Below are 12905 nucleotides of genomic sequence, written 5' to 3'. Positions count from 1 at the left end.
AAGGGCAGCGGGGTAGACGGGCGGCGGGGGAGACGGTCCGGGGCGGGGGGGGGGGGACACGGTCGGGGGGTCGAGGACGGACGTCGGGGGGGGGGGACACGGTCGGGGGGCGAGGAGGGGCGGCGGGCGGGGGGGACACGGTCGGGGGGCGAGGAGGGGCGGCGGTCCGGGGGGGCGGGGCGGGGCGGGGGGGACACGGGCGGGGGGCGAGGAGGGGGGGGGCGCGGGGGACACGGGCGGGGGGCGAGGAGGGGCGGCGGTCCGGGGGGGCGGGGCGGGGCGGGGCGGGGGGGACACGGGCGGGGTGCCTGGGGGGGCGGAGCAGTTGTACGCTTGGGAAACGCTTTTCCTGCCTCCCCGCCGCCATACGCGCGCCCTCGGCGCCCCTCACCTGGAGGCCGGGCCAGTGCGGGGCAGGCGCTGCCGAGCGGCTCCTCTCACCATCCGCGCCAGCTCCGCGACCAGACTGCTAGGGCTGCCGCTCGGTGCCGGAGGAGCGCGGATGCCTCCTCACAGGAGCGTGAGGTTTGACTTGCCCCGCCTTCTTCAGGATCTAATTGGCTCATAACTCAGCAAGGCGGTGATTCCATTCTCTGATTGGCTCTGGTGCCCGTCACTCTCAGCCCGTCTACTTAGTAGCGTAGGTTGAGACAGCAAGTATGACTCCGGCTGCCTAGATACGGACAGGGGCGGCTGTGCGGGAGGCCGGGGCGCCACCCCGTGGGCAGAGGCAGAACTGCACCTGGAAACTGCTTGCACCACGGGATTCCTACTGCAACAGAAAGACTCCCACAACCAGCTGAAGAGACCCCCTTGGGCTCTGTGCAAACGGATCCTGCATTTCTACAGGGGCCTCTTCAGATCCAAGGGGTGTCACGGGGTCCCTACTAGTGAGGTTTGGAACCCTATTTAAGGGAAGCGGCGATATTGTCAAAATGCACAAATATACATTGAGAAAATACATTTTTCTATTATCTATAATCATTAACCCATCTCACAAGTGGATCCATGCAAATAGACTCTGTACTCATAAAAGAGATAACTGGTCTGCCCACATGCATCCAGGTTCAGGGCCTCACGTGTCCCATTAATAATAGCAGGCACACCATTTTCAGACACAGCACTGCCCAGTTAAGGGGAGGCATTATTATCACCACTATGACATTCATGGATTTTAGCATCTTAATTGTCTTTGCAGCATGTCAAGTGCATTGCACAGTTTCCTGACACAGCAGTGATGTCTTTCTCTAAGTCGCTAGTGATAAAGTCAAACTATCAGCCAATCTGTTACAAAGGAGTAGTTATGGTACATTATCCTTCTGCATCTTCAGAGCTCCTGTCTCATTAGCTACTCACCAAATGCGAGTATAAGAGATACAAGACCTGATCATACAACAGAGCCAGGCAAAACATCACCGAAGCCCTGGGCCTGTCCATATTCAGAGCCACTGCAGAATCCCGGACCCACGCAATACAATTACTTAGTCTTTACTGGATATGGTCTGAAGAAGTGGGTCTGTCCCACGAAAGCTCACCTAATAAACCACTTCGCTAGTCTTTAAAGTGCTACTTGACTGCTTTTTGTTTTGATAGTGTACAGACTAGCGCGGCTTCCTCTCTGTTACTAGTCTTTACTATAATTATGATATCGGTTGATTTTCTCAGGATGACAGCAGTTACTAATTACAGAGGTAGTCAGCGTCTTCACAAAACAAAAAAGTAGCCACATAGCACTTTAAAGACTCATAAAATTATTCTCAGTAGGGTCTCAACATTCGCTAGGGCTCCCTGCTCAGCACCCTCGAATGTTGCTTTTCGCCGAATACAGGGGTGCCCGGGGCCCCGGGGGAAGCGGCGCCTGCCAGCGGTCTTGCCCGGGCCCAGGGGAGTGTCCGCGGGGCCGCTGGCGAATAACTGAATTCGCGAACATGAAGCTCCCCAATGGCGAGACCCTACTGTAACGGGTGAGCAGCTTCCCTCGGGCACACGCACTCCTTCGGCTCTGGAAATGCAGCATTCCCAGAGCAGCTGCTGGGAGAGCCGCAGGCGCACCAGGCGTAGCACATTCTACTGCGTGCGGACCCCCAGGGTCCCCGCGCCCAGAACACCGCCCTCTCCCGCATCCGTCCGGGGGGTTCTCTGCGGCCTGTACCATTGCGTGGCTCTGCGAAGGGGGCGCGTTGCCGTGAGCCGGCTCCTCCCATCACGCCTATAGTGTGAGACGGGATTGGTTGATGCCGCCCAGACAGGCTCTCCTACTTCGCCTTCTAATTACTGGCCTCAGCCGGCTTCCGTCCTTTCGCTCCGAGCCGCCGCCGACATGGTAAGTAGATTTCGTGGCTGGCTTCCCTCGGCGGTGCAATCCGGCGCCATCCGCGGGAACAGGAGGCTCTGGGTGTTGTGCGCGGGCATCAGGCCTGGCCGGCCCCCGCGAGAGTTACCGGCACAGGCGGGACGGGGGAGCTGGGGCCGCGGAGACTGGCTGGGATTAGGCCCCGCTGGATGGGCCAGGGCTGCGGGGTAGCCGCGTTGGCCTCGGTTCTGAGAGGGGGCGAGCGAGCTGGGGGTGCACTGCGGGAGCTGGACTGGGGTTGGGGTGGGCTTGGCTGTGAGGGGGGCAGCCGGGCCTGTAGGGGTAGCAGAAGCGGCGGGGCCGGGGCGGGGTGAGCTCTGGTGCCGGCGGCTGGGCTCTGAGGGGCTCTCTCGCCGGCAGGCCAAGATCAAGGCCCGTGACCTGAGAGGGAAGAAGAAGGAGGAACTGCTGAAGCAGCTGGACGACCTGAAAGTGGAGCTGTCCCAGCTGCGGGTTGCCAAAGTGACGGGTGGAGCCGCCTCCAAACTGTCCAAGATGTAAGTCTGAGCCCCCGGACGATTACTGGGGCTCCCGTTGGGCTGTGAGTCTGCCTGGTTTTGGCGAGGGGCGGGTGGGGGGTTGTGAAGCTGCTGCGGTATAGCTGCTTGATCGTCTAGTTTATTCCCGTCTCAAGATGGGGAATCGCCTCGGCCGAGGGATGCAGTAGGCTATGTTTGCTTCTGCCCTCATCCAGTTCCACCATACGCTCAACCTTTTGCAAGTGGGAGGGCACATTATTTGTTACAGCTGATATTGCTACAACAGGTTTTTTAACATAGTTTACCTCTCCTAGTTAATGGTACAAATACCATGTAGGTAGCACTGAGGAGAACCATTTGAAGCGCATGGAGGGAGGAAAAATATGTGGGTTAGACAAGGAAAAGGGCATTGGGTTTCGTATTTGAGTGGAGGGAAATGCTCCAGGATGGCAAGATCTTAATTGTAATAGAATAGTAAAGTAATACTATGCTTTCAGTATAGTAAGAAATCGTTCTGTGCCTGCGTTATCCAAACTATATCAGTGAAGATATGGGAAAGAGCGTTCCTCTTACGTATTTTGTGAAGTACTCGCTAGTTTTTATCTTTTTTTATTATGTTTTGTGAGACCTGTTTCTTTGCTGTCCGCAGTCGGGTTGTTCGCAAATCCATTGCCAGAGTGCTGACTGTCATCAACCAGACCCAGAAGGAGAACCTGAGAAAATTTTACAAAGTAAGTTTAAACTTTGTTAGGCCCTAACCTACATTCTTTTGTGGCTATTGGCAGACATGTGTTTATGGTTGTGGGGTGTGAAGTCCAGCTAGTTGCAAGAATAGCCTTACTCTGAAAATGAGATTTTATTAAAATATTCTAATTCTGGGGAAAAATAGAACATTAATGTCATTTTGTAGTAGTCCTGTTGAACAGTATTGCTTATTGCAAGACTAACACCCAGCACTGTTCTGAATTTAGTAGATGCAGTGTGAATCTGTTCTTGCTAAAGGATTTTTCTACTGGATCGCATGTAACTCTGTTATCTACCTTTGTGTGCTTTCCAGTAGGCACAGATAAAGTGCTCTGTTGGAAAATACTTTCATAAAAAATTTCAGTCTTAAGGAATTAAGTCACTGGAACAATTCTTTCCATCTGGTAGAGTGGTGTTACCAGATTCTTTGTGGTAGATCAGTATTATCTAGATTAGCTGTCCAAGTTGCTGAGGCATTGGTAGACTCATTGGATGAATAAAAACCACGAATTGCCAAACTTTAAATTGCAGTTCTATCTGGCAATATGGCTGGTAGTGTCTCTTTGGTACTCTGTCACAGGTGATGAGTAATCTAGATCTGTTTCCTTGTAGAGATAGTATGTCAAGCTCACAGGTGGGGTTCCTTTGTTTGTACTGTCAACGGAGTGGCTAAAGATTAAGGGACAAGAAGACTAAACTCACACCAGAGTATAGCCTGGTCATACTGACTGAACCACATAGTGAAATTTTAATCCTTGCTCTTCATGCAGTAGCAACAGGCAATACAGCTCTATGTACTTGTGTACACCTTGATTCTTTGCAGACTACCCTTACCTCTACAGCTACACTGTTCAATCAAGTGTTTAAAATACAACCATTTTAGAGGCTCATTGTATTATTTTTCTGCAAACAGGGCAAAAAATACAAGCCGCTTGACCTACGGCCCAAGAAGACTCGTGCAATGCGCCGCAGATTAAATAAATATGAAGAAAGTTTGAAGACCAAAAAACAGCAGCGAAAAGAGCGCCTGTACCCTATGCGGAAGTTTGCTGTTAAGGCATAAACCTGTTTGCCTACTTACAAGCCTGTCAGTTATATTGGTTAGCTTTTTCTTATTAAACATCAAGTTAACTGGAAACTGATAGGCCTAGATACTTGTTTCATAATATGGATTTGGTTCAGCACTCATAACACTATGGAGGGAAATGATCTAGCTAGAAATCATGGGAGCTTTATGGTGGTGTAACTTTAGCATCTTCATAGCTAACTTCTGTTGGCCTTTGCGTTATGAAACTCAATTTAGAGTAGGTTTGGTTGTGGAGGTTCAGTGTCTTCCACAAAGAATATCAGGGTTTTATGTAAACACGAGTTCTTGAAAATACCAGCTCCACTAAGCTTGTAAGTTATGGGGCAGATGTATTTAACTTCTGGCTTCTCTAAGTGAATTAGTGTGTCAACATTGCACCTGTAACGTGGATGAACGTAGTGAGGTCCCTTAATTTCTCTCCCTCTTTTGCCATAGGTTTATTTGGAGCAGTGATTTTACGGCTGGAAATCCTTACTTTTCTTGTGGAGATGAATCTCACTATATCCAGTAAAAATGTCTGTACAGCCACTGATAGTGATATCTAGCGTTTGAAACCATCTCTAACATAGTTGGTGCTTTAAAAAATTATACGTTTTATTAGTAATGCTAAGGCTATTATATGAGAATTCATCTCACTTTCAACAGGTGTTCAAGTGTGTCTGAAGAGCTTATTGCAGCCTTAATCTTCGTTTCAGAGAATTGGCCTCCTGAAATGATGTCGAGAGTACTGCATGCTACTGAGGATTTATTGTTGTTGAGAGGCACTTCTTTTTGTACAAAATCAGTGAAGGCTTTTGATCCTGTCTAATAGTCAACGCTGCTCTTGAGTGGGCAGAAGTCATCCTTATTTGTGCTTCTGTTGTGTGAAGGTGTGTCAGCCTGGGTTGAGTTCTCAGCCCCAGTGCATCAGCAGCAAGTTATCTATATCTGATGTTGTAAAGTGTTTGCTTCATATAACAGTCTGTGTATGAATTAGCAGGTATGCTTGTCTGCAGTGAGAAAAAATTATGGGCATGTATGTGGCTTTGAAAACTAGATTCTCTTATTTGTGTGACCTGTTAAGACTCCTTTCAGTCCTGTTGTTGATGTGCAATACCTGCTAGATCTAAGTCATACCTTCCACTGCTAGTCAGTGATACTGCAGCCACAGGACTTTTGTACAATGCTATCTGCTGCAGGTTTGACAAGAGCAAGGAGACTTTTTTACAATGTGTACAATATCACAATAAGATGGAGCTTGAGGGGTTTATGGTTGTATGCTTTCAAAATAAGTTTGACCGGGTGTTCACAATACAGCCAGCAGGGCCAATTCAAACTGCCAGATGGCTGGATCTATCCCACAGCCCTGCTCAAAGTGGCCAGCTTTGTGTTCTCTGCCGTAGGGTTTGGGGTCCGTGTGGTGTACGTGCCCCCAGCACAATCTAGCTTTTCCCATTGGGCGGAAGCTGGACAATAGGTGTTACCTGGGTTGTGCTTGTGGCACAGGCGTTGTTCAGAGTAGCCTTTCCTCCCGCTTATGGGGCACACAGTGTGAAGACAAATGGCTCCCACCACAAGTAGTTCTGAGCAGAGGGGGCAGGCACAGCAGACAGGGAGCCTGGCTGAGGATCCCATTGGGCTGCTAGCCAAGAGCTGCCTAAGTCAGTGCATCACAGCTGGAGCCTGTATCTAGCACTCCAGCCTCTTTCCCCATGCTCTCCCTCCTAAATCCCTGCCCCAGGTCAAAGCCCCCTCCCAACTCCTGCACTCCTTTTCCAGATCAGAATCCTCTTCTGCCCCATGCCCATTGCTGCTCCTGGAACCTACACCCCAATCTCTTGCCCCGGGTCACACCCCTGTCCTCTACTCTAACCTCCCTTCTGCACCCAACCTCCATCTCGGACCATGCACCTCCATTAATATAGAAATGTAGCCACTGACCTCTTACCAAATTCTTTGAAGTTCACCCATGGGTTTGATAGTTCCCTTTTCCAGCAGATAGGAGGCATAATCTCAAAGCCATTGTCATAGTAGCCTGCACCCATGAAGAGATGTAGCATACTTATGATGCTGCTGCTTTGAATAATCTGTGCTCTTTTTACATAGGTATCACTGGTGCTTTGGAGATGATCAGGCTCCCTTCAGCTCAGTATCTGGTAATTTATAGGTTGCTTAAAGAACCATGCAATTGGTTTTTGTTTTGTTTTTTATAGCACATGCTTCATTTTTCTTACAGTGGTGTTACCATCATGTTCGCAGGTTCCATTTTGTCCAGCATAAGATGTCTTAACATACTTAGTCAGGTGTTGCTGCTTAATTTTGTAAGAGGAGTAGGGTTCTCAGCAGATCCCTTTTTAAATCTGTGTATTCCATTCCATTTGGGAAAGGGGAGGGACCTGGGTTAGTTGCCCAGCCTTTCCAAGCAAGGCTGATAATAGAATATGGGAATGCCATTTGTTAGGGATAAACATCAGTTGGCAACAGTGTGTTGCTGCCTCACAGGGCTGTACTACCTGCAGGCCATGCTTTTAGCACTGTGCTAGCAAAGGGGAGGCAGCATGCTTAAGAGATACTCTTTGATCAGTTTATGTGCAGGAACTTCATAGTGCTGATTTTATTGATACGTTCCCTTTCCTCTTCCAAAGTATGACTTGCATTCTCCAGGTTTTATCTTCCCAGTTGAATTTTGGCTAACAGCACCAGTGAGTAAGAGGACAGCAGATGGGATGATGGTGCAGATAGAGGCTTGAGCCATCATCTCCTCCTAAAAGAGATTCATGGATACATTTAGTTTTTCTGATGAAGTGCTGTACCTTAAGGACCCTCAGCAGGACCACCTTTACCACTGCTTAGGGCTTCCATACTCCGGTGTCAATGAGCTGTCTTGTTTATCTGTAAAAGCATGAGTTCTTATCTTAAGCACCTGGATTTTTTCAAAACCCTCCCACCTCTTGACTTGGGTTAGGCGCCGTGTGTACAAAAATTATCAGATGATTTGTTTCAGTATAGTCACAGCATTAGTGATACTTCTGTAATGTTTCTTGTCCTAAACTACTACACATAAGCATTATAGCTGCAGTGTTTGTGGTGGAAAAAGGCAACATTTTAATGACATTACATACTGTAAAAGGAGAAGAGAATATCTCCTCTAGTTGAAACTTTAGGACGGACACAAGGAGCCAGTTTAATTGCTCAGTTTTGACAATGGGCAAAAACTCGGTTCCAAGACCTGCAAAAGAAAAGTGGCAGGGGTCGTATTGCCCACAATTAATCATACCCTTGGTTTTGAGTCCTACATAAATAACGTCATACGTTATCATGCCACTTTAACATCTGGGCTTGACCATTGGTTCCCTATTGGCTGTTTTAGAGGTGAGAGAGCATCCTGAAGAGGCAGCACCACTACTTCCAGCAGCTGGTTTTTCTGAAGAGCTGATTTATGTAATAAAGGCTGCATGTTTGAAATCTCAAGTGGCAAAAGGGTAGCTGAGCTGAAGAAGTGAATATCACTAAAATCTTCAGGCACTTCCCTGTTTTATAGTTCCACACTTTCACCCATAAAATAGAGCTAATTCAAGAGCCGCTGCCAAGCTTTCCTATTTTAGAGTTCTGTAGAGGCAGGGTCCTGCACTCTGGCTGGTAGGGGATGGGTTGTCTTGAGCTGTGACACATTGAAGGGTTTCTAGCTGCTATTTAATGAAACATGAAAAGTGTGCAGATGATGGATCTCATGGTTCTTCATCCATTTCCCCACACCATGTGTCATGTTGAAAGGCAGCCTCATGCTCCGTAGGTTCACAAGTGTGCTTTATTTGGAATGTACAGTTGTGTCCTCATGGCATAAGAATTTATCCAAGCTCCGCTCTAATTCCTAGACACAGGACAGTGGGGCTGGATGCAGGAGAAGGGATCTCACTTCTGAGACCTGGACTTGAGCCATCACTTTCCACTCCCTTTATGTATGCTTTGTAACCTTCTCCTGATGACAAGCTGAATTTCCTTGTTAACTGGCTGATTGCCCAGTCCTTAATCAACTAGCTTCCAGTTTAGCCCATAGGAAGCTTACACAGGGGTATTAGCCTTATACTACTCCCATTCTCACAAGGGGCTCACACAATTAAGGGCTGATCTGCCTCCTAATGAATTCAAGGAAAAGATTTTCCTTAATGCATGCTGGTCACAATCTAGTTCTGAAGGACTCCTGGGTGGAAATAAATTCTAACCAAGGATAAAAGCTTATGTGGTATGTGCTAAGAGCCGTGCCAAAGTTAGTGCCTTGTCCCCTAGCACTGCATTATGGTAGCACCATGTTCCTGCAGGCTACACCCCTGAAATGGAGTGGTTTGCAGCTGCTCTGGGTGTGGTGTGCAAAGGGAAGGTGGGAAATGTATTTTGGTTTTTAAAGTTTGGGACCACAGTGTTGTGCTTGTGAGGGTGTTTTTTGTTTAGGGTTTTTTGCTTCTCACTTGTGTGGTCCCTGCATGAGTTGTCTGTTAGTGGCCCCTGACCCAAAAAAGCTTCCCACCCTGCCCCCTGCTTCAGTATGTGGAGGAGACCTTCCACAATAGCTGCTACTCCTATATCTGAGCAGGGAAACTGGGACTTAAGTTTGCTTTATTCTGCTTTGGCCAGAATATTTGTTTTATAAAGCATCCTTTATGTGCATTATAAAGTAAAGCTAATAGTGATAAACCACAACAGCAAAGTAATCTAGAAAGGAGTCTAGTAGCCCTGATACAGCCTAGTAAACACAGTTAATGTCCACCTGCTTCCTGCTACAATTTTGTTTTGATTTCCTGTATGCAAATTCCAAACTAACTATAATCCCAGGACCTCGATGCCACCCAAGAAATAAAACATGTTCCTGGTGGTACTGGAAATGAAAATCTAAACATTTCTGAGTACAGTGCAAACCTCAACAGTAGCAGAGATGTTAAGATTGCCACCTTCCTTAGTAATGAGCACAGCGTAAATGACTAGCTGAATAGAATCTTCTAGCTGAAAGTCTTCATTGTGTTATGAATCATCCACATGTCAGTATCTAGAAGACAATAGGAAATGGAGGTCTAGTTACCCAATATTGAGCATCTAGGAAAAAAATCAACTTTCTATAACATCACTATGCCCAGAGAAGAGCCTCAGTGTTTGGCCTAGCTGAAGGAGCAAAAAGTGAACAGTGCCCTTCTGAACCATAACTCACAAGGCTAGCTTCCCCTCCATCAGGGGTTTGCTGGTACTTGCAGATTCCTGCAGCTTATGGCTGTGTCTACACTAGCCCCAAACTTCGAAATGGCCACGCAAATGGTCATTTTGAAGTTTACTAATGAAGCACTGAAATGCATATTCAGCGCTTCATTAGCATGCGGGCGGCTGTGGCACTTTGAAATTGACGCGCCTCGCTGCCATGCGGCTCGTTCCAACGGGTCTCCTTTTCGAAAGGACCCCGTCTACTTCAAAGTCCCCTTATTTCCATCAGCTCATGGGAATAAGGGGACTTCGAAGTAGGCGGGGTCCTTTCGAAAAGGAGCCCTGTCAGGACGAGCCGTGCAGCGAAGTCCCCTTATTCCCATCAGCTCATGGGAATAAGGGGACTTTGAAGTAGGCGGGGTCCTTTCGAAAAGGAGCCCCGTCGGGACGAGCCACACGGCAGCGAAGCGCATCAATTTCGAAGTGCTGCGGCCGCCCGCATGCTAATGAAGCGCTGAATATGCATTTCAGTGCTTCATTAGTAAACTTCAAAATGGCCATTTCGAAGTTTGGGGCTAGTGTAGACGTAGCCTATGAGGAATTAAATAGGTTCTCCTGCTCCCTTTTCAAGATGTTCCTTATATCTCTGTGAAGCTAACAAAATAGGTCAGAGGATGTTAATCAGGGTCTCCAGCAGGTCTTCTAATACAACCCTTTACTGTGACAGGAAGTTTGGGTTGCTGTGCAGAGGACTTGTTAGCTTTTAGTGCATTCAGCAGCCATTTAAAAATTAGAAGAAGCTATGTTAATGCTGTGAATTGAAGGGACAGAAAGATGCTTTCTCCTTCCTTGGGCACAGGAAAAAGCACTCACCACTACTTCAAGACGAAGCATTTTCCTAGGCTTTTGTATGTTTAAACACGTGGAATGCAGCAATCTCTTAAGAGTCAGTAGGAAGGTTTGTTGTACTTGAGTGTCCCATGAGATAGCCATGTGGCTCCCCACCACTGACAGAAGCTGCTGGGAATCAAGGTTGTTGTTTAGAGTCTCCACACTCCTAAAACGAGCTAGAAAATGCCAAGTGGATAACCGTTTGTGAAAGGTAACAAACCAGGTGCTTTCAGAGTAGTAGCAGAGTTAGCCTGTTTCTGCAAAAACATTCCCATGGCACCTTAAAGACTAACATTTAGTTGGGCATAAGTTTTTGTGGATAAAAGCCACTGACATGCATGGAGTGTATCAGATACTGTCACATTAATGATAGTAATGGTCACTGTTAGAAGACAGGATGACGGGTGGGCCCTTGGTTTGACCCACCATGGTTCTTACAAAAGGCCCCAGCACAGAGATACAGATAAAGCTGCTGAGAGTTTTGCATTAGCATGACCACGTTGCATTCGTTAATCATGCTGGTGTCATGAGAAGTGTAAAGCCGGACAGCCTGCGAGGCAGTTGTGTGTACGTTTACTGTCTGATGGAGTGCATCTGAACAGCGCTGCCTCTAGCTGACCGAGGGCTTTACTTTCCAGATCTGTCCTACCAAGTACGAGTTCCCATGGATGGGAGGGTTCCCCCCCTGCTGCAACTCTTCCGTCGCTGTTGGCTCTGCTAAGCCATCCCTGGCAGGGCTGGCATTCATTTCTGGCTCAGAGAATGCTGGAGAACATCCCTGAATTTTCCCTTTTGTTTTGAAAGCGTTGTCAAAACACATTCGCAGGGAGAAGCCTTTTCCCTATCTCCTTCCTAAAATGAGTTACATCCCACACTCCCCTGAGGTGCCTAGTCATTTGTAACACTCAGCAGCCTAGAAGTCAGGGTCTGATTCTGCCCTTAGTCACACAGCAGCAGTTCTCACTGAAGTCCACAGGGTTGTCAGAGCTTTGGCCCTCAGGTTCTCCTCCTCTTATCAGACCAGCCCCCTGCCTTTTTTCTGTAGTCTTTGGTCACAGATGTCCCTATCTGAGCAGAGGCCCTGATTCTGTTGTTCACATACCTTTCAGCACGTTAGTCACCAGTTGCTCTTTCCCTACCACCAGGCAGTCATGTGAGGAACTGGCAGAGGAGGTGGAGTCAGGCAAGAACCCGCAGTCTTGCACTGGCCCTGTCAGGGCCTGTAGAAAGAAGGTATGAGCTCAAAGAGCACATGTGTCAGTCCAGGTGGTCCACAGTACTGCTCACAGGATGGACTCAGACTGCAAGTCCCAGCAACCAATGCTCTGTCTCAATCTGTGCCATGACCTCTCACATCTGAAGTCCCTTCCTGCTGCACCTGGTATTCCAGGGGAGGGGCTGCAGGCTGCTCCGCTCCAGCCGAAGCAAGGTGCAGCTCTCCAGGCCCTTGTAAATTCTTGATGTAAGCAGGTGCCAGTGAAGAGACTCCGGGGCTAGTCCACTCTTGTGCCTGAGGGGGTTATATTTCACAGATGCCTCGCACGTAGGGCCGCAGTCCATGCAGCCAAGCCATCCCATGTTTAACCAAGAAAAATCAAACCCAGGAAAGAGGAAAAAGCAAAGAAAAATACAGCAGGAGGAAGAACCTCATATCTTTCCACTAAAGCCCTAGATCAGGTGGTGGGTTTTTCATGCCCTCAAGGGCTACATCTACACGTGCACACTACATTGAAATAGGCTATTTTGATGAATAACGTCTACACGTCCTCCAGGGCTGGCAACATCGACGTTCAACGTCGGTGTTGCGCAGCACCACATCGAAATAGGCGCTGCGAGGGAACATCTACACACCAAAGTAGCACACATCAAAATAAGGGTGCCAGGAACAGCTGCAGACAGGGTCACAGGGCGGACTAGCGCTTCCAGGGCAACAGCTAGCCGCTCCCTTAAAGGGCCCCTCCCAGACACACTCAGCCTGCACAGCATGCGGTCTGCAGAGCCATAGGCACGCACACCTTGAGTGACGCAGTCATGGACCCTCAGCAGCAGCAGCCAGAGGTCCACACAGCCACTCCTGCAGGAGCAGTGCTCGCCTGGTCTATGCCATGCAGGAGGCAGCTGAGCACCTCCTTGCCACAGAGGACGAGCTGCCCGCAGGGGAGGAGGACGCAGCCCCCAACCCTGC

General features: G+C 48.5%; 2 protein-coding genes across 3 annotated transcripts in view; one reads left to right on the top strand and one right to left on the bottom strand.

Annotated features, from left to right (window-relative positions):
• Positions 1-505, bottom strand: part of SCAI (suppressor of cancer cell invasion) — a 106904-nt gene extending 106399 nt beyond the window's left edge. Inside the window, exon 1 of one of the 2 annotated variants that reach the window (XR_012648341.1) lies at positions 392-505. Coding sequence is in view for 1 of the 2 variants with exons in the window: in XM_075015394.1 (XP_074871495.1) it covers positions 392-444 (53 nt within the window). In the remaining variant the exon portion in view is untranslated. The remainder of the gene's footprint in view (positions 1-391) is intronic. The other variant, XM_075015394.1, reaches the window with a different exon arrangement.
• A 1676-nt stretch (positions 506-2181) lies between these two features.
• Positions 2182-4714, top strand: RPL35 (ribosomal protein L35). Its single transcript, XM_075015072.1, has 4 exons — positions 2182-2323; positions 2714-2850; positions 3482-3563; positions 4490-4714. The coding sequence occupies exons 1-4, from the start codon at positions 2321-2323 to the stop codon at positions 4637-4639; spliced, it is 372 nt and encodes a 123-aa protein (XP_074871173.1). The 5' UTR covers positions 2182-2320; the 3' UTR covers positions 4640-4714.
• Positions 4715-12905: the final 8191 nt, after the last annotated feature.

The sequence above is a fragment of the Carettochelys insculpta genome, chromosome 21 (assembly GCF_033958435.1).
Source record: "Carettochelys insculpta isolate YL-2023 chromosome 21, ASM3395843v1, whole genome shotgun sequence".
Lineage (NCBI taxonomy): Eukaryota > Metazoa > Chordata > Testudines > Carettochelyidae > Carettochelys > Carettochelys insculpta.
This window is presented reverse-complemented; position numbering and strand designations above follow the sequence as displayed.